Genomic DNA, 25,159 nt, shown 5'->3' with positions numbered 1-25,159 from the left:
CTCTCTATAGGAATAGTATAAAGTCTGCCAAAGATGAGTGGGAGTCCGAAAGATGGGATGCGATTAAACAGGCACTTACTAATAGAGATATGAGGGAGTTTTGGTCCCTGGTTAGAACTTTGAGTTCCTCTGGGAGTTCGCCCATTGAGCCGAACATATCTGCGGAAGCATGTAAACTTCATTTCCAATCATTGTATTCCATACAGGATGTTAAGGACCCCACAGAGGGCTCCCAGTTAAGTGGCGTAGAGATCCCCCCTGAAGATGAGACTTGGTTCTCTCTGACTGAAGTGTTGAGTGCTATTGGGAACCTGCGTCTTGGAAAGGCCCCTGGACTGGATAAGATCCCCGGGGACTTATATCGGGAAGAACCCAATGTCTGGGGCACATATTTATGTGTAATATTTAATGACATATTAAGCAGTATGGAAATCCCGGACACCTGGCTAGGGGCCAAAATGTTTCCAGTATAAAAAGGGATCCCCTCTTTTGCCCATAAATTATAGGCCAATAACCCTGATTGATGTAACGCAAAAGTTGTTTGCCAGGATCATTCTAGATCGTCTCCAGATCTGGATGGAAGAGCGTGAAACACTGAGTGCATACCAGGCAGGCTTCCGAAAAAATATTTCCACCATTGACCAAATCTTAAGGCTGCAATTACTATACTGGAAGACGGTGACGATAGAGGGTTGGAGCCTCTATCTGATCTTTGTTGACCTTAGATCAGCGTTCGATTTGGTACCTCGCCATAAACTTTGGGTAGGTTTGGAGGAACTGGGCATTCCACTTTATTTACTCACCCTGATCAAGCAATTACATACTGGAAACTTTGCACAGGTTAGATATGGGCAGCACGGGGAATTGACTTCACGCTTCCCAGTGAATAGGGGTGCAAGGCAGTGGTGTTTGGCCCCCACACTGTTTTGTGTTTATATAAATGCTTTGGTGGAACAGCTGAACCAAATCGCCAATATCGATGCCCCAAAGCTTGCCCGTAACAAGGTACCAGCAGTGATGTTTGCTGATGATACCTTGTTACTTTCTAAATCACCTATGGGCCTCCAAAGGATTCTTGACACCTTTTTTATATTTTGCAAAGACAGGGGGCAAGAGATTAACACAGCAAAAACCAAGTATATGGTATTTAATCCTAGCAGAACGTCTCGTCCCAACCCCACCCTAAATGGCACCCAGTTGGAGAGGGTGGCAGTCTTTGACTACCTGGGTGTCACTTTGACGGAAACCTTTGGGTGGGGCCCGCATCAAGAAAAGGCAGGCCTGAGGCTAGCTCAGATGACCGGGGGCCTAGCAAAATTATATAGGAATATAACATCAAGACAACTGGGCCCGTTAACAGAATTTACAAAGTTCAAATCAGGAATGCAATCATGTATGGGGCTGAACTCTGGGGACATCGCCCTGTAGGTGCACTGGTCAGAACTGAGAATAAGTTTATGAAACAACTCATGGGCCTACCGCCAAGTACTCCTCTCATCCCCTTACGCATGGACCTTGGCCTTAGACCCATAAATGAGGAAATTGAGTTGCGACCCTTGACCTTTTGGCGCTGACTATGGGCGACACCCGAACTACTAGTTCACCAGTCGGAACTCAAGGCGATCCTGGGGCTTCCAGGGGTGGGAAAAATATCTTGGCTGGCACATATCAAAGACTTGTGCTTTGGACTGGGCTGACCAAATTTATGGACCCACCCGGAGGAAGCGTCCCAGTCTATTTCACGCCTCGAGCTAGTTAAAGCTTACAGGCTTTTTAGATTGGGTGAACTCTATAGGAATGCTAAAAATGGCTGTTTAACTTCAGAGTTTTTTAATTTTAAAGACCAATATTTATTTGAGATTTTTTTCGATGACGTCTTTCCACTTATGGCAAGGAAACTATGTCCAGTTTAGATGGGGTTGCCTCCCAGTTCATGCATTCACAAACAAATGTACCAAAGCCTCCCCATCTGGCTGTCCGGCCTGTGAGAGTCAGGAAGAGTCCCTTACACATGTTTTCTTCTTCTGCCCAGGTTATATTGCAACTAGAAGGTACTGGCTCATACCAATATGCAGGAACTTGGGGTTCAGACAGACACGGGAGACTCTTAGAGTCATGCGAACTGGAATGCACCCCCCGATTGTTTTTGCTGTGTCCCGCTTCCTTAACTCCATGTGGCTTAGGCGTCGCAAGTTTTTAAATTCCACTAGTGCAGTCTAAATGTACCTTTTCCGTCTTCCACAGCTCTGAACTTACTAAATATGAATTCACTGTTTTAAATGCTTTTTAAATTTCAATAACTTTTTAACTTGTTATCAAGGTTGTATAATGAACTGCTATTGGTTATACCTTGTGATGCTTAAAAAAAATTATGTATTTATGCTTTTTTATCTTCTGCTTTTATGGTCTGTAATGATCGAAATAAAGCTTGGAAATTGGAGTTGGATTTAATTCACATTCAATTCAATCATTTATCACATTTTATCAGGGCATACATTTCAACATGACAGAGAGGTGCACCCAATATTTCGGTGTGACCTCAATACATACAAAAATAAATAAATTACATACAAATCTCAAAACCATAATAGTCGAAAACCATAATAGTGAAAAAAACATAAATATCAAAATATTTACAACGAAAACACCATTCATATTCTCATTGTCCTCCTATGAATTGGAGGGAACCAGTCCGTGTGTACAAAACAGACGGAATTTAATAAATTCGAAGATCCTGCCTGTATGCTAGGCTGAAGATGACTACATAATCTCATGGGTCATATCACTACTGGGAATTAATGTCTTTAGCTATTTCCCATGTGTTGCCCAAACAAAGCTAATTGACTTCAGCCATAGTGCCAACGCGTTTCAAACCCTGCAATGTTCTCGGGTTATCCTCAGGGCGTGGACTGGAGATTTCTAAACTGGAAAGAATATAAAAAATGTGGTGTCTTTATCATTATACAGGACTCCCTCCAGGTAGTTACATATAGGCATAAATTGTAGCTATATTGTGGCAGAATGAAGTACCTGATTTTCAAGATGACTCCCATACACTGAGTTGAAATAGATGGGCCAGCCAGATTGAGAAGTTAATCAAGATGTGAAAAACAGATACAGCTTGTAAGTGTCAATAAAGATTTAACAATTACAGTCATCGTAAGTTGTGGCTTTTAAACTCAGGGCTATATGATACCTTAAAACGATGATTTTATGCCGAATCTGCTGGTCTGAGGCTAAACGAGGTCATCATGAACCTGTAGAGATTAAACTAACCGAATCCTGGTGGAAAAATAACTTGCGTTACCAGGGCAGTGCGAAAGAATTTATAAAAAGGTTTTGAAATATTGCCGCGCACTCTGAAGTTGGAGCCCCGTTATACCGGTCGTTAACAATCTGGTGTACACGCCCCCACAGGGAGCGGGTGGGTTAGCTTGCGCTTGGGGAAAATTACACGCCATTACACCCCTTACGCTCGGTGGTATCCGCGCGCTTCTATGAGCGCCTCGCCGGATTACAGAGTTCAAGTGCGACTTGCCTGGTGAGTTATCTATAAATTCCAATGTTCAGAACCGCTCCGTAGGTCAGCGTGTCTTCAGTAGAGTGGCGAGTCTCTCACCCGGGTGTCACATGTCAACAGTATATACAAGCTGGAAACTGTGGACTGGATTGCTTGCAGCAGTGTATTCTGGGTATAGTATTCCCTATATAGATTGCCGATTTCTGAGAGGTCATTAGGGCCTCGGATGGCTGAGTCAAACTTCATGATAAGAAATGCCTCCTTTTGGGATAGCAGTAGGGATGGGTCCCCACCCCTATTAGATGGTCTTATTACTGCTAGCACTGTCCATTTGAAGTCATTTTGGGTGTGATTCATTGCAACAAAATGCTCCACCAAGGGGGCAGACGGTGTTCTGTTCTTCACTCTTGATTGATGTTGAATTATCCGATGCCGTACTTTCTGACTGGTTTTACCAATATACACTTTGTTGCAGGGACACATGATTCCATATACAACGTTTTTAGATTTGCAATTGGTAAAATCGTTGTGGCGCCAATATTTTTTGCCGTCACTGAAAAGGGTTCCCTCTATGGTTGTACTGCATACTGAGTATGTCCTGCATTTATGGTGACCTTGTACTGGCTGGAGGTTAAAAAGAGTGCCTTGCTGGTTTTTTCTTGTATTGCAGAATGTGGAAGTACTGGTAATCTGTTAGCCGATGCGCCGGTTCTTTTTTTAATGCCAATAAAGGTGGGCCTACATCCGGAATTGCTCCCTCGACCAAGTGCCAATTATGCAGAATAATCCTTTTGACTGGCTGGGTATGAGGGCCAAACGTAGAGACACACACGATGCGTTGTGTGGGTGGTTTGTATTTTTTAGTCAACAGATGCTCTCTAGGAGTCCAACGGGCCCTTTTCAATGAGTGTCTAAGCAGTTTTCAAGGGTATCCTCTCTCCTTGAGTTTGTTATACAAGGTTGCAGCATGTAAATCAAAATCCTCTATTCTGGAACAGTTTCACCTCACCCTAAGGAACTGTCCATATGGGAGATTGTTTTTAAGACTCCTAGGGTGGTAGCTGTGAAAATGTAGGGCATTGTTCTTGTCCGTGGGTTTTATATGCAGTCAACATGAGACCATCTGGAGTGGCTTTCAACTCTACATCCAAGAAAGATAGGTTCTTTGAGTCGTATGTCAAAGTGAATTTAATATCAGGACTACGATTGTTCAGCCATTCATGGAACTCCTTAAGCTATGGTACCGACCCTTCCCAGATGGACCACACATTGTCGATGTACCTTAGCCATTGCTTGATGTGGGTGCCATATGGATTGTTCTGGTATACAAATTTTTCTCCATACTGGGCCATATACAACACAGCCATTTCCGGTGCGAAGGGACAGCCCATGGCTGTGCCCTTCACTTGCATAAAGAATTCATCCTCAAACTTGAAAAAAGTGCGTCGGAGTGCCAACGAAGCCAATTTTAAGATCCAATCCGTTGGCACCCGGTGTGGTCTGGGTCTTGTTTCTAAATAAATTTCAATTGCATCCAAACCATCCTGTTGAGGAATTTGGGTGTAGAGCGATGTGACATCCATCGTAACTAAAACATGGGTCTCTGGATCGAACGGGAATCCCTCCACCTTGTTGATAAATTCCATAGTGTCACGCAGGTAAGAATGGACTTCTGGCAGGAAAGGTTTAAGGAACACGTCCACATACTTGGACAACGGTTCCAATATTGAATCGCACCCGGACACAATCAGGCGGCCCGGTGGTGTTGAAGCATCTTAGGTAAAAAATACAGATGCGGTGTGTGAGGATGTTTCTTCATTAAATAGTCTGCCTCTTTTGGGCCGAGGATTCCTTGTTGCCTGGCTTCCGAAACAATCAAGGTGACCTCCTGCATGATGGAGTTTGAAGGGTCCTGTGCAATTTGTCGATACCATTGTTGATTATATACATGGCTTCTACCTTCAGTCAGATAGGCTTCTTTTGACCACAGAACCACGGCCCTACCTTTATCTGCCGGCCTGATGAGTGCAACTTGCTGGTTCCGTAAAGATTTAATGGCTTCTTTATGGGGATGCGACAAATTTTGTGTGATAAAAGGTCGCTTCCTTTCCAATGTGTTAAGTGATGATAACACTGTGTTTTCAAAGGAAATTATGTCCCTTGGGATACTCTGTGGTGGTGGACAAAACATTGATCAATTGCATAATTCAGAAGCCTCTAGTTGTGCTTGACTTTCTTTATCTTTGAAAAAAGCCCTCAATCGAATTTTTCAAAATAATGCAATCACTTCCATTTTCACCTTAGTAAAGTCCATGATGACACCAGGTACATAGGAGAGACCAAGTTCAAGTACATCCATTTCTTCTTTAGAGAAGGATCTATTTGTCAAATAATAATAGATGATTTAATTACGACTTGTAATGTTGCCTTCGAGTTGTCATTTCCCATTGCTGGGGTTTGAATCTGCTGGGCCGTTGCTGCTGGCCTTGTCCTAAAAAAGGCTTCCTCTGTTGTTTCTTGTTGGATGGGGCCTTCCCCTGGGTCAGAATCTCCTGTAGATTCAGATAATGAGGTGTCGGAGATAATTTGAAAGAAACCTGGTGGATTCTGGTCTAGTTTAAAAGTCTTCTTTGAGATCTGGATACACTATCTCTATATTGAACGCTTTGTCTTTTTCGAATTTGTTGATCTTAAAATTGATGGTATGATCTTTAAACGTTGCTATTTCCTTGGCAATCTTCTCCAATAGTAACTTGGCTTCGGAATCGGTATGACTATCTTTGATTGCTTGTAGTCGCTCTTCTATTTCCTCTGCTTCTTTTTGGCAAATTCTATGAGCTGTCTCGATGGTGTGAACCATTAAATCCATTTCTTGTATATCGGGTCGTCGGTAAAGATCACTGGGATGTTCTTCACTTGAAAGGGCAGCATGCTGTAACTCATAGAAGTCAGCCAATGGCGGAAGTGGGCTGATGCATTGCCCTTTGATGCATGCTTGAGTGGGTTGGAGAAACATATGAATGGCACAACCACAGACAAATGCATGAAATGTTGCTGAAAACCCAAATAAGTAACTGAGTCATACACATGCTTTTAGTATTGACTAACACAAACCTAAAAAAGCCAATGGTTCTGCCATTGACTGCAAGCCTCTTATTTTTGAGAAAGAAAGGAAGAAAGGAAAGAAAGAAAGAAGGAAAGAAAAAAAGAAACCAGAAAGAAAGAATGGAAAATAAGAAAAAAAAGAAAGTAAGAAAGAAAGAAAGAAAGAGAAAGAAAGAAATAAGGAAAGTAAGAAAGATGGAAAATAAGGAAGGAAGGAAAGAAAGAAAGAAAAACATAGGAAAGAAAGAAATGAAAGCAAGAGAATTAATGAAAGAACAAAAAGGTAAGAAATCATATAGAAGGAAAAAAGAAAGAAGGGAAGAAAGAAAGAAATAAGGAAGAACAAGAAGGAAATTAAGAAGGAAAAGGAGGAAGGACGGAAAGAAAGAAAACAGAAAAAAGAAAGACTAGAGAAGAAGAAAGGAAAGACAGAAACAAAATAAAGACAGAAAAACATAATGAAAAAAAGGAAATAAAAAATGGAAAAAGAAAGAAAGAATGAAAGGAAAAAAGAAAGGAAGACAAATTTGGCTTCTTCTAGCACCGCCAGAAGAGTGGTCTCTGTGCCATGGTAGGTTTGGATTCCGGTCTGAGTGGAGTGCAAAATATCATGATTGCCTAAAAATTCAGGTAAGATTAGGTTGAAATGTTTTTCTGGTGTTTTACTTATCCCAGGCAGAAGAGAAATCGGTCTGTAATTTCCTAAATCTAGAGGATCCAGATTAGGCTTTTTTAATAATGCTTTGCCCATGGCATGTTTCCATGCCACCGGAACTCATCCTGTAGTTAGGGAAAGGTTTGCCATTTCTAGTAGTGTGGTTAGTATCTGGTTAGCTTCTTTGGCTAAAATATGTAGAGGGACCCGGTCACTAGGTGAGCCCGATTTAAATTTACTCAGGATGTCATCAAGACTATCTAGCATTAGAGTAGGAAAATCGATGAGCGTGACCAGATTGGTAGCCCGCATGTCTTACTTATAACTGGGGTTTCAAGTTTCAGTAGACTGTTGAAAATTGGGATAAATGTTCTGAATTTTAGTCTGAAGAATCTTGCAAGGTCATTGCGCTGGCGATAGGGTGAGGATTCAGGGGGTTGGGGGCAGTAGAGGAGGGCTTTTATAGTGTTCTCACAATGCGAAACACTTTGTGGGAGGAATTAGCAACGCCATTTATTCTTTCCTCAAAATGTGCTGCTTGTGATTTTTCTAATTTCAGCGTGATAAACTCTAATGATAGCCCAATATTTCTGTGTAGTAGGCTCACATAATCTCTGCTCAAGATCCTTTCTGCTTTTTTACATTGTTGTTTTAATTTTAGGAGAATAGGAGTCTACCAAGTTTTGGATTTGCATTTTGCTCGTCTGGTGTCAGTTTTTATGGGGATAACTTGATCAAGTGTGGAGCTAATCCAGGGGGAGATCTTTCCAGTCTGGTCTTAGCTTAGAATAGGTTTGGAGTCAAAAAGGGCCTGTTTCCAAAACTCAGTGGGAGATTTAGACATATAAAAAAAATGGTCTGACCAGGTTACAGGGGATGGATCTTGGACTTTTATTATATTGTCATAGGAAAAAACAGGATCTAATAGATGGCCTTTCTCATGTGTGGGCCCAGATACTCTTTGAGGCAAATGAGTGGCCAGAAGGTCCTGTAAGATGCCAGAGGCTTGAGCACTACCATGACAATGGTGCATGTGCAGATCAGAATAGAGGTGTATTGCGAGCTTTATCTGAATGCCGCAACATTGAAATGTCAGTGCATGATGGAAGAAGAGACAGAGGTACATTGTGAGTGCTCTATGGATACCTACCTAGTATGATATAAGTGCACTATGTAGATTAGTATAAAGGTGCATCATGAGAGCTTTGGTGTGTCTCAGATATTGATAAATAGTAGAATGAATAATAGAGGTACATTATGAGACTTCTTTAGATATTTCACTACTGTAATGACATCACGTGGTATAGATCCGGACAGAGGTATATTTTGAGAGCTTTGTGGAATCCTCAATGGTGATGTATCAATGCATGCTACAGGAAAGGCTTGACAAACGTTGTGAGAGCTCACTAAATGTTTCAGTAGTTGCAGTTGTCTGTATTATGCAGGTTAGGACAGAAGTAAGTTGAGAGCTCATCATATGTGTCAGTTCTGGTATAGTGTGCAGGAGTATTAAGATAGGTTGGTATTAAGAGTAAGAGTGCTTTGCATTCACAAACTATCTTTGCATTTGTGTATCCTGCCCCACGAGCAGGCTATCACACCCTCCTAAATCCAGCACATGTTATAAGTCTTCTCAAATCAAGTCGCAGGACCGTAACCTATTTCAGGGCCATCACTTTGCTCAGGGTCTTTGTCCATCTTTGAACCAACCAGCCTAAGGAATATTAGGAGCACTTCACCAGTGTAGGTAATGGTTTAAAGGGCACCCAGTTGGTCAGGTGTTCACTTTGAAATCCATCCAAGTGTTATGAAAGGTTTCGAGGGTCTTGGCGGTAGCTAAAGCCAGGGCAATGTTCCCAACGAAAAAGCAATCTTTTGGTCTCTACGAGTATGTCAGTTAAAATATATATTCTAAAGGTAGAACACAGAATCCTTGAATGAAAATGGGGAAAAAAAACAAATCAATGATAAGTTCCATCTCCAAGGACACCTAAAAATATACAAAACTGCAACAATACTCTATTCACTGAATTTCATAACCCATAAAGCAATGATTGCTGAATGCCCCACTCTCAAGATCTTTATAACACACTGACAAACCAGTACATCTCCAGTGCTAAAAAAATGGAAAACCTACTCATGTTTAGGTCAAATGGCAAATTCCAGCCACAGCCGCAACTACATATTACCTGTCAACGAACATTATTCTCCTTCAAACCAATCTATGCCAGTGAATTTGAGAGGCTCATCATAGTCAGCGGCTCCAGCATTCCAGCAGACCCAACCCCCACCTCTGTTACTCAAGAACATCCTGTTGACCATCTCTGCTACCTTTCCAAGCAGAGTCATTGTTAACATATTCTTTGTGTCATCTATATGTTCCTTAAATTTTAAAGTAGTATTCCAGGCTGATTGTAAAGAAAGAGCCCTGTCCAGCTTCTGGACAAATTATATTGGGTTGTTTCAGGACAAACTCAAAAGATCAGCCTTTACCTAGGTCTATATTTTCTTCAAAGAAAACAACCCTCTTTAATGGCAACAGGCAGGATTCTGCCCATGCACAGAAATGGAACCCAACCTGATTGCCTTGTTGGGTGACGTAAGACCATCATTGCCACTGCACTATTGCAACCAGATCTCTCTTCTCACTTCAACAGTATGAACCTGCCCATCCTGCTTCAGATGTACTTAAGGCACTATTCGGGATTGGATATCTTCTTACGTCTCTAAAAGATCAAACCTTCCACGGGCGTTCCACAAATTACTTTGGTATTCAGTTCACTGCTCTGGACTAGATTACAGCAGATGCTCATGAATGATGCAACAACATCTCACCACTGAAGTGTTACAGTGGTGCTAGCGTTCTGGAAAGTTCTAGCATTCTGCAATGTTCCACTATTTCTCCACTCTTTTTCAATATATACCTCAGCCCAAAGTTGGACCTCATCAAACCTTTCAAACTAACCTCCTACTACACCAATGCAAATAAATGTGCCTGGATTTATTTGAGTATGTCTATAAATTAAATAGTTGAAATGTCCTACACAATCTCAACTAGCAAAGTATAGTAGGCTAGATTTGTAGATATACGGCTGTATTTTAACCTATTAAGAATGCGCTTGCACACAAACAATTGCAGCCCACTCAAGTGCACTTCCATTACACTACCGAGGAAGAGATTTCACTGCCTGTAAATGCAGCATATGTTTTTGGCTCAGTACTACAGCCAAGTAGTCCTTGAACCAATTTTGCAACTAAGCCCAATCAAACATAGGGGCACATGCAACAAAGGTTTTTGCGATCGCAAACGGTGCGAATCGCAAAAATCGTCCGTTTGCGATCACAAATTAGCCTTTGGAGATGCATGAAAGTGTTACCTATGCACAATTTAAGAATTCGCAATTATTTGTGAAATCCTAAATTGCGATTGCATTTAAGGAATCGCAATTTGCGATTCCTTAAATGGAATGCTAGAAGCACTTTCAAATAGCGATTTCGCTATTTGAGACCGCAAGTTACAGACAAATCAAACTTGTCTGTAATTTGCAAAAACTTTGAAAAATGCAATAAAATGCATTTTTTTAAGTATTAGGTTACACATCACAAGATTAACTGAGACAAAATCCTAACTTTAGTACTCCTAAATGCCTTCTGCGAATACCGAAAGTCATAAAGTTAGGAGTTAGTCTCAGATTAGTTTTGTGAATCGGGCCCTAGGTATTTAATTAACTATACATATGTCACTACAAGAGTTGAAAGCAATGCGTTTACTGTTTTCTTTGGTAATGAGTATAATTACATTAAGTAGTAGTAACACCTGATATTCAAAGGGCTTATAAACAGCAGAAGTGAAATATGAAGCACTACGTTAAAATGTGCTGTGAATAATTCTTGGGTGCATGTCTGGCAATGTAAATAAGACATTTTCTTTTTAGGGTGTGGTCCGATCTGACACCCCCTCCCCCACCCCCCAGTTTCCTTTTGATTTAGGACTGTTTTCTGCAGCACTGGTATGAGGGAGAACCTTTAATGTGGTTTCAGCCACTGTAAGCTTCTGATGGATTGGTTTTGAGCTATAACCACTAGTATCAGCCTTTTAAATTATTGTCCACTGCAACACTGTACAAGCTGAGCAAGAAAGACAGTTCTGACTGAGCCCAAATCTGCACACTGGTAGCCCTGTTGCAGATGGGTCACAGAATAATTTGGTTATGACCTTTGCAGGCCATATAATTTAATTGGGAAGACAAATGGAAATGTCCCTTTCTTTTTGACTAAAGTGTAAGGTTATAGTGCATAAATGTAATTACACTTTGGATAAGAAGTGTTTAAAATACAGTTTTGAATTGAGTCAAAACAGAAAAGCCACAGTGACTATTTAGCTTCTTACCTGATGCCTGAATATATATAAAATATTCATTTGATTCATATGAGTTCCTTGATGCATTATGATTTATGTTTTTTTTGGTGGGCGGAGCCAGGATCATCATTGCCACTCGGAGCTTCTGCTCTGCTAAAGCCCCGCATTCAACAACCGGCGCGGCGCTCAAACCCCATTTTAACAGATAATTAACCCACCTCTGACGTCTGAAGGTCAGGACCGTCTGCCGCAGTGGCTGCCGTACAAAACAGACGCTGCAATTTCAGCAAATGACCTTACCGACGATATTGCCTCAAGATGGCGCCTAAGATTGAACGGACCCGCCTTTGAAATACCGGAGCTGTGTGGCCCATCCGCTGCGCGTTGAAAACATCCCTTGGCCGCAGCGAACATGCCAGTTTGTTTGCCCAGAGCCTTGAGACACCTGTTTGCCGAAGATCGAGGTGAGCGGGCCCCCCCCCTGCGCGAGGCTTAATGGCGGCTCCCACAGCGCTGCCCACCGTAATGGGTGATGGGCTCCATCACCCTTTCAGGGTCTGCGCACGCCTCGAGAACCTAGGGACACCGGGGGTGAGTCCGGCCCTTCCCTCCCCACAGAGGTCTGTTGTACTTGGCTCTCTCCCGGTCTGGAAAAGGGTCCCAGGATGCCTGACCCCAACATGGCCGACACTGGTGACTCCTTCCCCATTGCTGAACTTTTACCTACTCATCCCTTCCTGGACTATGCCTGACCTCAAGAGGACTTCTAGATCTCTTTTTGACCATGGCCTCCCTCCCCCACCCACCCCCTGCACTCATCTGGCATTCCCTGAGGACACATGACCTCTTTTTTGACTGCAGAATCCGAGGATTATGTCCGACGCCCGGTGGAGCTGCTCTGTTCAGTTAATGAGGAGATCGGACTTGGTTTACCCCTGACCGACACCTGCCCAGCCGATCTTTGGGCACAGTTTTTCTCCCCTTCTCCCTGTCTCGCCCACCCTCCCTTTCTACTGATCTCTCCTTCTCTCCTGTTATTGTGTCTCATATATTTTGATGTTATGTAAATGTGTATTATTGTTGTAACTGCCGAATTTATGTAAAGCGCTCTGATACATATGGGTCTAGCCAGCGCTATATAAAACTCTTTAAATACATAAATAAATATGTTTCCCTGAGACAGCCCTAATGACATTTGGGTTTTTAACACTGGACCATGTTAATTACTTAACTGGCCTGTGGTAATTTAAAAAACACTCCCTAGACATCAAGCTCATTTTGTACAATTAGCCTTCTCCTGGAAGAGGAAGGGGTAGGGTTTGAATCTACATAGGGTGATAGCATGCCACTGTCTGACAAGCCTCGGCATGTCTGTCACACAGTCATAAAGGAAAAGCAGGTCGATCTCTGGCACAAGTGACTGCATTGGGTTCCCTTTGAAGTTACAGAGGGAAAAAAGAAGTTTTGGGTGGGTGCCCACTTCTTGTTTGAATACCTCCTGTAGGATCATATTAGGCATGGGTGCCTTACCCTTTGTCAAGATTTTGAATGCCTCCACCTCCTTTTCTTCAGCCTAGACATCATCAAAATTCACTCTGATAACTTAACTGTAGCCAGTCACTATCCTCACACTTGCATGCATGGGAACACCCTACCTCCACTTTTGAACCCCTGCATAAAGCAGACACAGTTTAGCTACTAGGGACAGTTTTCTGAAGCAGTGAATGGTGAGTGCTAGCCCCTGGAGCCAGAGGAAATAAGATAAAATGTGCCCTGGTGACTGACCCTTTGGAGTTCAGGGAGTGGTGGTGGAATCCTCTGATTTCCCAGAATGGGTTAGTGAAACACACTGAAGCTCAGGGTAGGGTAGGTTATAGCCCACAGTGCCCAAATATGTCATCCTTGGAACAGTCCTGCCAGACCCTGAGGTGGCAACTGTGGCAATGGTCAGTCAGGGCGCCACTCAGGTATATCTTAAGGTGCCCGACACTATGGGCAGAGGGCAGATGCCCACAATAAGAGGAGGTGTTGAAAGCAGATGGAGCCTCCTGGGGCACAGGTGGTTGGGCAGATGATGTCCACTCAAGATGGAGGGGACCCTCAGCTGAATACTGAAGATGTGTTAGAGATTTATTCTACCCAATACTACTCAGAACTACCATCATACTCTTCCTCAGCACACTCCTGCTTAGTGCACTGTGAGTGTGCCAGGCTTCAGGTGGAGCACCTTTGAAAGAAAAGAGCCACAGAAGAGTATGGATGAACCAACTCACCAATGAGCCCTTATCTTTAGCAGAAATCTGGACTTGTACATCTTGGACTCTATTGAACTCTGACTCCAGAGCCAGTGCCACATGTTTTCCCACTCACTGCAGAGCAGAGTAGGTAGTGGACCCTGAGGGAAAGGGGTCCACTTGGACTTCTGCAGACTAGTTCTGGTGACACAAAGAGTGGGAAACATTACCCAGGGGTCTGGAGCACCAAATGCTATCAAATGTGACTGAAAATTGGCTGCCCAGAATGCAACCAAGGCTTCAAGGCTGAGAAATATCCAGTTGTTGAAATTGTGGCTTAGCACCTTCGGACTGCTCTAGGACTCTTTAACCCAGATTCTTCCCATTGGTTTCTGAAAATGAGAATCCTAGTTTACAGGTCAAGTGAGAATGGATATTATTTAATAAATTCAGTTTTCATACACATTGCATTGCATAAAAATGTAAATATCAGAATGGAAGACTATGACAAGGGTTCAAAGGTTTAGTTGGGAGATACCCTGAAATGGATTAGAGGGAGTTTTCTAGCCCTTATTGTCCTTGGTGGTGACACAGTCTCATGGTACCATCCTTTGAAGTGGGGGAATATTCTAGGCTACCCCCACATCTAGTCCTGGGAAGTTCTTCTCTTCCCCATTTCCAAGGCTGGCACGGTACAAAGAAGTTTCCGGTTACAAAAGACTAGTGTTAGGTTTCTATGTGTGTGCTGGAGGCAACCCCTTTGAAATGCAAGTGGGGCAGGGAACAGCTCTGCCCCAACCAGTCTGGCAGGATGACCCATCCTGCCCAGATTTTATCAATCAATCAAAAAACAATTTGTAGAGTGCACTACTCACCCGTGTGGGTCTCTAGGTGCTGAGAGTGCAGCTACTGCTCGAACAGCCAGGTCTTGAGGTCTCCTGAAGGTCAGCAGGTCCTGGGTCTGTCGCAGCTGTGTGGGGAGGGTGTTCCATGTCTTGGCAGCGAGGTAGGAGAAAGATCTACCAGTGGTGGAGGTTCTGTGGATGCATGGGACGGTGGCGAGGGCGAGGTCGGCGGATCGAAGCTTACGGTTCGGGGTGTGGAAGGTGAGACGTTTGTTGAGGTATGCTGGTCCGGCATTGTGCAGTGCTTTGTGGGCGTGGGTGAGGAGCTTCAAGGTGATCCTCTTGTTGACTGGGAACCAGTGCAGTTCTTTCAGGTGGGCAGTGATGTGGGTGTGGCGGGGGATGTCGAGGATGAGGCGTGCGGAGGCGTTCTGTATGCGTTGGAGTCTCTTTTGGAGTTTGGCCGTGGTTCCTGCATAGAGGGTGTTGCCATAGTCCAGTCTGCTGCTGACAAGGGCCTGTGTTACCGTCCTTCTGGTTCCGGTGGGGATCCATTTGTAGATCTTGCGGAGCATGCGGAGGGTGTTAAAGCAGTAGGAGGAGACGGTGTTGACTTGCTGGGTTATTGACAATGATGAGTCCAGGATGAACACCAGGTTGCGTGCGTGGTCGGTGGGTGTGGGTGCGGCTCCCAGGGTGGCTGGCCACCAAGAGTCGTCCTAGGCAGAGGGGGTGAATCCGACGATGAGGACCTCTGTCTTTTCCGAGTTAAGTTTCAGGCAGCTGGTCTGCATCCAGCTGGCAAAAGCCTTCATTTCTCTGTGGAGGTTGGTTTTGGCGGTGGCGGGGGTTTTTGGTGAGTGAGAAGATCAGTTGAGTGTCGTCGGCGTAGGAGACGATGTTGAGGTTGTGTGAGCAGACGATGTTGGTGAGCGGTGCCATGTAGATGTTGAAAAGGGTGGGGCTGAGGGATGACCCTTAGGGCACGCCGCAGATGAACTTGGTGGCTTCAGAACGGAATGGGGGAGGCGGACCATCTGGGTTCTGTCGATGAGGAAGGAGGTGGTCCAGTCCAGGGCTTTGTCGCGTATTCCTGCGTCGTGTAGGCATGTGCGTAGGATGTGGTTGCAGACGGTGTCGAAGGCTGCAGAGAGGTCCAGTAGGATGAGGGCCACGGTTTCGCCATTGTCCAGTAGGGTCCTGATGTTGTCTGTGGCAGCGATGAGAAGAGCGGTTTCGGTGATATGATTGCTGCGGAATTCGGATTGGGACGGGTCCAGTATGTTGTTCTCCTCGAGGAATCCCCTATTGTTTACTGTCTGGGCCCCATTTTCACTCCTAATGGGGGAGTCTTTAATAGGCTCAGGCAGCTGAAAACTCCTAGAAGGCCTTAGAAACTTTTGGGGCAGGAAAATGCTAACTTTCTAAAACTGACAATTTCAAAATTCTAATCTAAAAGCACACTTTCTCATTAAAGAGGGTTTTAAATTACAATCCATTTAAGTCAAAATATGCCATTTCTCCCTGCTCGCAATCAAAGGTTGGCACTTATTAAATGTAATACAGCAATCCAATGTTATCCAATTGGAGGGATACGCCTTACAGTAGTGAAAAATTATTTTAGGAGGTTTTTAACTACCAGGACTTGTAAAACCTAAAAGTGCCTTAAATGTATTAAAAAGGAAAGTTTAGGTCCTGCAAAAGGTTAATTTGGCTTGTCGAAATGACAGTTTAAAACTGCATAAACGGGCTGCAATTGCAGGCATGTTGACATGTTTTAAAGGGCTTCTTTAGTGGGTGGGACAATGAGTGCTGCAGACCCCTAGTAGCATTTAATTTACAGACCCTGCGTACATATAGTGCCATATATCAGGGACTTATAAGTAAATTAAATGTGCCAATCAGGTGTAGGCCAATTTTAGAATTTCAGAAAACTGTCAGGGGTGAAGGCAAAGAATTTGAGGGTGACCCAGGAGAGAGGGCCACGTCCAACAGACAGTACCCTAAACCATAATTGATGAGTTATAAGAAGCAACCAGTCAGTGAAGCACAAATATCGCTATACTTTTTCCACCTCAAGAGGGGCTCTCTGATGAAGCTGCTATCAGAGTCTGGCAATCTCACATACTATGCCTATTAAACACACCCTGATCAAAGAGGAAAATAAAAAGATAATTGATGGAAATCTTGTGAAAATCATCAGGCCTTGGCAGTCACTCGAGGGATCACTCTGTGCAATTCAGACTTCATCCTTCTCCCATAAAAATAGTCAAGCCCAAACTGCCACATTGATAGAGCGTCATGATGTTCTGAAAATTGTAGAGGTGCATCATACTGGTGAATAGTCCGCACCCACATATAATCACGTGTGGTACTAAAACTGATTCTTAGAATTGTAGGGGTAAAAATGAAATTGTGACTATAATGATAGAAAATTAGTTTGTGCCATTCGAGAAACTAAGTTGGCATTTAAATGTGATTATATAATTTTGATATTCATTCCAAATGCTTAGTGAATTAGCTCATGTGTAATATAGTGCATTAGATTTAAACGTGCATCATATTGAAGTCTGCATATGTAGAAGTGACTACTTGTGCCTTAAAGTGATGAAGTGTAGGATTATTAATGTAACATTTATTAGTGTGTAATTTTTGATGTGTAAAGGCCTAAATAAATGTTCACGTTTTGCTATGAAAGGGCTATTTGTATTTCTTATGTTAGCTGAATTGTGTAGGCCGAAGTTTAATTCCCCTGGAAAAGCTCTCATTTGGAGGTAGTCAGCGAGTTTCATGTGCGTGGAAGAATATTCTGTTCTCCAGCTTCTGTTGCAGGTGCAAGGACATCGTCCTCGCTAGCTAAGACTAACCCTTTGTTTTAGGAGTTAGGTATGGAGGAGAATTTTTACAAGAGTCTCCAGGAATGCTGATAATTGGAGGATGATACTTTCTGCGATGAGGGAGCCTGGGACTCAAGGACGCATCAACCGTTGCTGGATGAAGTAGAAGTTGGATGGAAATTTACCTGCGAGTGGTGCTTAGCCAGAGGAGTTGTTACAGAGGCGTGTCCTCCATGTTGTGCATTTTGTATTAGAGACAGTGTCCCGAGGGCAGAGCAGCAGATGAGGGTAGATGGAGCAGAGAGCCGTTAGAGGGTAGAAGGAAGGGATCGATACAGAGGAAGGAGACTTAGAACAAATTTGTAGCTTTAGCTACTGAGCCATTCAACGTAAGTGTACTTCTTAGGAAGTCTTCACGCGCTGACACCTTTTTTTGATTTCGCTTGGGAGATGCTAAGTAGGGATATCACCTCAGTGATAGTGTAGGGACAGACTAACTGATTTTTCGAAAGTATTAATGAAGACTGATTTAGATATTGTAGCAGTTATCGCTTGTTTAATATTTTTAGAGTTTATTATTCTTTTTATGCTTTATCGAATTCGATTATTGCGTAGGATGAACTTTGTATTAGTGCCCATGTATTTCTTTAACCTCGTCATGAGGTGCTTGTATGTTCAGTTATTTCTGGCTTTGTAATAAATCTCCTAAAACTTAATTCGGAGTTAGTGATTCTTTGGATTCGGAATTGATTGGTTCATTGGTTTCATCTGAATGAATTGGTTTTCTCCCTTCTTCACTTCACAGCAGGTAAAAAGGTCCAGTCGGCCGAGGATTCTTAGGCGTGGTAAGATAAGACAAGATAAAAATCCGGCGTTATCAACATCATGAGCCCTCTATATGGGAACACAAGTAACTCCATATCAGGTTCCACCTACTTGGGCATCGTCAGGGAGGTGCAGCTAGGATTCTGCGGCACAGTGGGAACCAGACCAACATCTGGGAAACCCCTTTTCTTAGGATGATGCACTACGGAAAGCTCTATGCTCAATTGTGGAGTGCTTGCAAACAGTCTCAGCCACAGTCAATTTCTCTGGGCCACCTTACTGTCCATCATTTTTTGCTCACAGTCTAACCACTCGAAACTAGACAGAGAAGGACAAAGTACACTTTTCACTGATATCAAAAAATGTTTTAGTATTGGTTAGCTGAGATATAAAAACTATCTTTAATTTGTTAATAAATGCAATATTTGCTAAAGTAATGTTGCTTATAAAAGTCCTCCATTTCATTTGTAGAAACCACAGTCAAACCAGTATCTTAGAATAAGAAATATCTATCATTAGGATAAAACCATTCAGGTTAATGATTGGTCAAAGGGAGTTAGTGTGTTAATGAAGAATCAGAGAGATACAGAAGGAAAATGTGTGCTGCAAACGACAAACCTCTGTAATGTAACGGTTGTTACTGTTATTGAAGTTGAAGGAAGTTCCTCGAATTTCAAGCTCAGTGTTCTAAAAAGGTTAACAATAGAAAAGAACAATACATCATATTTACAATGTTCTAATAATATATTTTGTAGCGTTCAAGTCAAAGTACAATGCTTTTTTCCGGGGTTTAGTTTAATTTCTAAATGGCAAGGAGTAGTACGAAGAGTAACAGTCCTCACTCATTCATGTAATGTTAATTAATTGATAAATAGGTGATTGAGATTGCCTTCTTTTCCAAGAAATCCTTTATATGTTCTTTTAAAGAAAGACAGGTAAATCAAGAACAATAGTATTACAAAATCCATTTGGATAATCTACGTTCAATGTAAGCATAAACTTCAACTAAAATTAGAATTTGCTTTCAGGTGAATTTCTCTTTAAAAGGAAATTGAAAAGATAGTGGCACCTTCCAGGACTCCAGTTCCTCTTACAATCACATCTATGCACCTTTGCTATTTTTCAGTTATAGCATGGGGAATGCAACTCTCTGTGCTACAATGCCAGAATTTTCCATTTCCTATCCATTTCGTTTGAATAGTGCAGTGCTTCACCAAAACGCCACGTATACATAGAGAAAAGGTCCATTAAAAAGATATGGTATAGCAATTCCGAAACATTTGTTGAAGAGGAAGATTAGAAAGTGACAATAAATATCAGGACATGAAAATGTAACAATCCTATTTATGTTTAAGATATTTTTTTCTGCTAGGATACATTTGTGTGAACAGGATATAATGCAAAGAAATGTATACAAAATGTCATTCAGACAAATGTCAAATATCACTTTTATGGGTGGCATTTTGCGATCGATACAAAATCACTATGGATTTTTTAATTTAGCAGAAATAGTTTTTTAAATAGCCCTATGACAATCTTATAGTAACTTGTGGGTATTAGTAGGAGTCATTCCGACTCACAATGAAAAGGGCACAATGAAAAGGGCATAGAAGATGGCAAAGGCAAGGGCTGATCAGAGCATGGGGTTCAATGGTTTGCGAACGTCAAAGATAAATAGGCAGAACTATGGAAAGTTACACTTAAGGAGGCCAGCAGGAATATTAGAGAAGAGGAATGTATGAGGGACACAGAAATATAGAGAACATCAATTTAAATGTAAATTAGAGAAAGAAGAAAAGAGAGCGGAAAAGAGTGGATAGCAAGTGCAAAGGGATAAAAAGGGATGAGATGTTAGAGAAAGAGTGTAAAGAGGAGACATATATTGAACCTTAGGGAGACTGGAGCAGGGAGCTAGACTGGTGCCCAGCTGAGACAGAAGAATCACAGTTAGTCTAAAGAAAGAAAGGGAGAGGCCCAGAATTTGTCCAGAATAAATAGTAATAGTTGGTATGACTTTACTAGTACTAAGACGTTCATTTAGACCAGTGGAAGGCGATGTACAGAAAGAAGAGAATGGAAGAAAGAGATTTATCAAAGATTACATAGTGGTTAATGGCTGGAGGAAACATCAACAGAGCTAGCGGAAACAGAAGATAGCACAAGATATAAGGCAAATCCATGGTTTATATCAAAGCCATACAATAGCATTTGGTCAAAGAAAATAAAAATATTAAAAACATTAGAAATACACAATACAAAACCCCTTGTAAGAAAAGCCAAACTCAAATAAGGTGCACATATAAAAAGATGTTTTCAGAAAATTAGAATCTCAGAATTTTGAAATGGGTTATTTCTAAATTCATCTCCAGATGAAAGCGACCAGGCAGCCGCAGACAGTGCATAGGAAGGTGGCAGCAAATGTAAACGATTCACAAACACAGAACTACTAGGAAGGTGCATTTGCTAAAGCAATTTTAAAGGACAGAGGGCCAGATGTATGAAGATACCAATTTGCAATTTCCTAATTGCGAATCACAAGGATTTGCAATTAGGAAATCGCACAATGGAATGTATGAAGGTGTGTAGTACACATTTTGCGATTCCTAGGGGGTTGCAAATGACGTACCTAGGAATCGCAAACATCACAGAGATTGTGGCCTGCTGAGATCAGCAGACCACCATGACTGTGATTGCATTTAAATAAACCAATCTTTAAGGAATACGATGCTTTACAAAAAGAAAAATGAAAAGTTTTCTTTTTATTTTTTAACAGCAGGCAGTGGTCCGTTAAACCACTGCCTGCTTCTTAAAAATGTTTTTTCAAACATTCAAAAGGGACCCCTTCCCATTTGCGAATGGATTACCACCTACTTAAAGTAGGTGGTAAAATGAGAATGTTTTGCGACCACATTTACGGTCACAAAACATTCATACATACCAATGCGATTCGGTATTAGGAAGGGACGCCCTAAACACACCCCTTCCTAATACCCGTTTTGCGATTCGGTAACAGGTTTGGGATTGCTACATCAGAAAAGCATTTTTTGCAGTCACAAAGGGGCAGATTTTGCAAATCTGCCTGTTTACGAAAGCAAAAAGGCTTGATAAATCTGGCCCAGAGTCTTCTCTCTGTGTGGGCACAGACCCTGAAGCAAGTGTATTAAGGATGGAACCGCCATACTCAGTTGAAAAGTTGATGCAGGAGCGTAACACAGGCCCCTGCAGCCCCCGCGTTGCGGGGGCCCCCGTGCTCCAGGGACCCCTCACTCTCAGCGGAGCCAGCAGCCTAAATGGTGCACATGAGGCCTCCTCATTAATTAAAAGTTGCGCTCACAGCACGCCACTGCATCTTCTTCATAGATTGAGGTGCACTACTCACACCCGGGCCCCAGCCTCTTAATTAATCATTAGTGCGCAGGCCCGGGCCTCGCCGCCTCGGCCGGAGACACTGCAGCCAAACTCTCCATGACCATTTCACTGGTGCATGCGTAACTCTCAGCTCAGCAACTTTCCCTCTTGCGTCATCAAATTTAATTCCGTGCAACTCAAGGTGCAGAACTTTTCCTCACTTGATAATGAACGCGCTCCCTACCTCTGGAAGGGGGCAGCAGAACGTCTCGGTTTGGAATTGGGATATATGTGGGGAAGTCGGACTCCCTACCTGCCTAATGAAACTTACCTACCATTGGCTGCTATCTTTCGAGTCGTTCTGGTGGGATTACAAGCTCAAGATGTTAATGGAGGTAAGGATAGTGCTCTCTATACACTGTGTTGAAGTCTCTTCTTACCCATGTTGCTGTAAAGGACCAGACTAGGACCAGCTGGGTGAACCTCACTCACTTCGTCACCCCCCACGTCACTAATGGCCGTTGTGTGTCTGATGATCAGGCAAGTTACTGAAAGGGCCACACTGTAGATTTGATTTGTGATCTTAGTGTCAGTCCCCCTTTTTATTACTTATAATTTTTTTAACCACCGGACCCATTTTTTTAGTAACACATCCAACGTTTGGGTGGTTATTGCAAACTAGCCGAAAAATAATCGAGTATCACTCCCATCTAACAGTCTGATAGCCTTTTGTCTCGGTCTATACCAGTTGTGAAAAGCCTTTGCGCGTGAGTGTATTGGACGTGTTCAGGGCTCTTAACAACCAGTGTTGACCTCGGCTATAAAATGAGGGCGTTGGCTGCATATTTCCCACCATAATGATGATTTTGTGTGAGGCAGCTTATGTCTCTTAATAACATTGACTCACCCATACTGGCGATAGTGCATGAATGACTTGCAGGTTTACGGCGCCTCTGATAGTTTCATATGCCACAGTATATCTGTTCATTTTTCCTGAACATGAATCTCAGTTCACCTTTACTTTACGTGTCTCATCTTCGTAAATTGTAATTTAATTATAGCAATATCGTGTTACGTTGTGTTGTTTTTCTATACTACTACTTTCATTGTTTATATGAGTCTTAAACTTCTTTACATAGAACCCTCGTTCTCCTGAGACATACATTCCTGCCAGTACCCTCATCTTTTAGCATCATAGCCTTCTACCAAAGGCTATAATCAGGGCTACTGTAAATATGCGGCAGCGTTGAGTAAATTATGGTGATGAAATGCAAATTATGCAGCATAACGTGGTCCATTTGTGATAGTATTACTGAAATATTTTTACTTTTTAAATATGCAGATTATGTGGCAGATGATGGATTATGTGGCAAATGAGACAAATGTATAAATTAGCAAAAATCGCTGTGGCCGCACAATCACATAATTCCAGTGGCCCTGGCAACTGTTTGTTAATGGCCCTGAACCCGAACTATAGCTCCGAGCTGTAGGCAGGGGCCTTTAGCGACTGGTATAGCCAGATGCAGAAGGGCTATCAGACAATTGGAACATTCCACTGACTGAGGGTAGAATGTTTTAAGTGAAAAAAGGGAGAAACAGAAAGACAAACTATGGAATGTTGAAGCAGAATGCCTGTACCAGACATTATTGGCCCTAAGAGGCTCTAATGTCTTCTGTGGCGCTCTCAATGTTCCAAAGTTTTAATATAGGTTACAGAACTGGTTAGGAGATTCTGTCCTATGTATGGCTGCAAGAGGGTATTTATTGTTTTAGACCAGAAAGTATAAATCACCCATCACAGACCTCAAGCACTGTGAGTTTGAGGGCTCTGAGGGAACTTAGGTAATTTAAGGTCCACTGTATTTTATATAGATTCCTATCCACTTTCAGACATTTTTCACAGAGTTCCATCGTTTGCAGCAATCCAGCATGAATCCAAGGGTCTTTTGAATAAAAAACCTAGAAGCGGATCCTGAAGATCTAAATAATTTGTAATCTTCATTTCTTTGGGAAAATACTGGAAAGGCACCTCAAGGGCTCACTAAAGGTTTTTGGAACTGAAAATCACTTGCGGGTTCTTCAGTTAAGATTTAAGACAGAATTCAAAAATAGCCAATAATGCACATTGCGTAATAGACAAAGGTGACTCCTGCCGTACAGAAATGAATCTTCAAATGAACAGCCTACATAAAAACGAAACAATAACTCTTCTATAGGGCAAATATTTGACCAAACATGACTAAAACACAACACAGATACTGCAGAAGATATGGCCATCTCGCTGCTTCGAAATCATAAAGGACAAAGCACCCATCAAGAACAAAATCCTGACTGGAAACAACATGTAGCCATCCTGACACCACTCATCCTCAAATTGTGCTCGCTCACCAATGCCACCTAAGCCCCGTCATGCCTTCTAAACTTTCCTACCCTGAATCTCTCTCTCCCATCCTCAACTGTGACCCTCATCCACAATGGTCTGCTAGCCACGCCCCTTCAGCCCCCATTAACTGTCAATCATGAAATCCCCACTGTGCCTTGGGAGTTCCTTCCCTCCGCCTACTTACCTGGCAGCAATGAACGATCAGACTCGGCATAACTGCTGTGAAAGAGTCCCTTACTCATTGAACAGGTATTGTGCAGGCATCTTCAGAGCTTTGAAGGCATATAGAGGCAAAAAGCTACTGTCCAGGAAGGGAATGACTAGCTTGGCATGTGATGTGATTCATTTTTTTGTTTAGATCTGTTTTTATTGGTTTCATGTTTTATTTTTACAAATACAACCATTAACTGGTGTTGGACATGCTCCCACTTTTCATGCATCCAGATAACCACTTAAGAACTTTTCAAACATTTTATACATTTAACTGATTTAGTGGTGAGGAACGAGCAAGGGGTAGTGTATGTAAGATTGACTGGTGTAGAGCATGGTGGTGGACAGTGAGGAAAAGCCTCTTGTTGGTAAGTTGCCAAGGGCTGCCCATTTGTATTAACAGAAACTTGCCATTCCTAGTTAACCCTTTGCATATCTGGAGGCGGGAGGGTAAGGTAATGGGGAAAACTAATAATAACAGAAATAACAGTCATAGCCCAACTATACCGGCACCTGCCCACCCAGTCCGTGGATGTAAAGGTGTCATGCCTCATGCCCATTGGAAGCCATTTGTATCCTTTGCCTTGTGGAATGCACGTGGTCCCCACTTGGTTCAGGATGTAACCCAGCTTGCATAAGTCACGGGGGGGGCTCTAGCGGGTCTCTTCATCTCCCCCGCTTCCAGTACCTCACCTCCCACAGGACCCAACTCTCTTGGGAACTCACTCTGGAAGTCATGCATTATAGTGTCCCAGTTAGCTGACATAGGGATTTTGCAGAGGCAGAGAGTTTCCGCTCTATAGGGTAATACCTTTCAGCCTTAGCCCACACCAGTAG

General features: G+C 42.6%; 1 protein-coding gene across 7 annotated transcripts in view; it reads right to left on the bottom strand.

Annotated features, from left to right (window-relative positions):
* The window catches only part of PPP1R9A (protein phosphatase 1 regulatory subunit 9A), a 772,375-nt gene that overhangs the window by 286,309 nt on the left and 460,907 nt on the right, over positions 1-25,159 (bottom strand). For 4 of the 7 annotated variants that reach the window (XM_085630850.1, XM_085630851.1, XM_085630855.1 and 1 more), the window contains exon 7: positions 19,000-19,068. The exons of the other annotated variants lie outside the window; for them this stretch is intronic. In XM_085630850.1, coding sequence (XP_085486976.1) covers positions 19,000-19,068 — 69 coding nt within the window. The remainder of the gene's footprint in view (positions 1-18,999; positions 19,069-25,159) is intronic. 7 annotated transcript variants of the gene reach the window in all.

Source organism: Triturus cristatus, chromosome 10, assembly GCF_964204655.1.
Source record: "Triturus cristatus chromosome 10, aTriCri1.1, whole genome shotgun sequence".
Classification (NCBI taxonomy): domain Eukaryota; kingdom Metazoa; phylum Chordata; class Amphibia; order Caudata; family Salamandridae; genus Triturus; species Triturus cristatus.
Note: the sequence above shows the minus strand (reverse complement) of the source record. Positions and strands in the feature narration are given on the sequence as shown.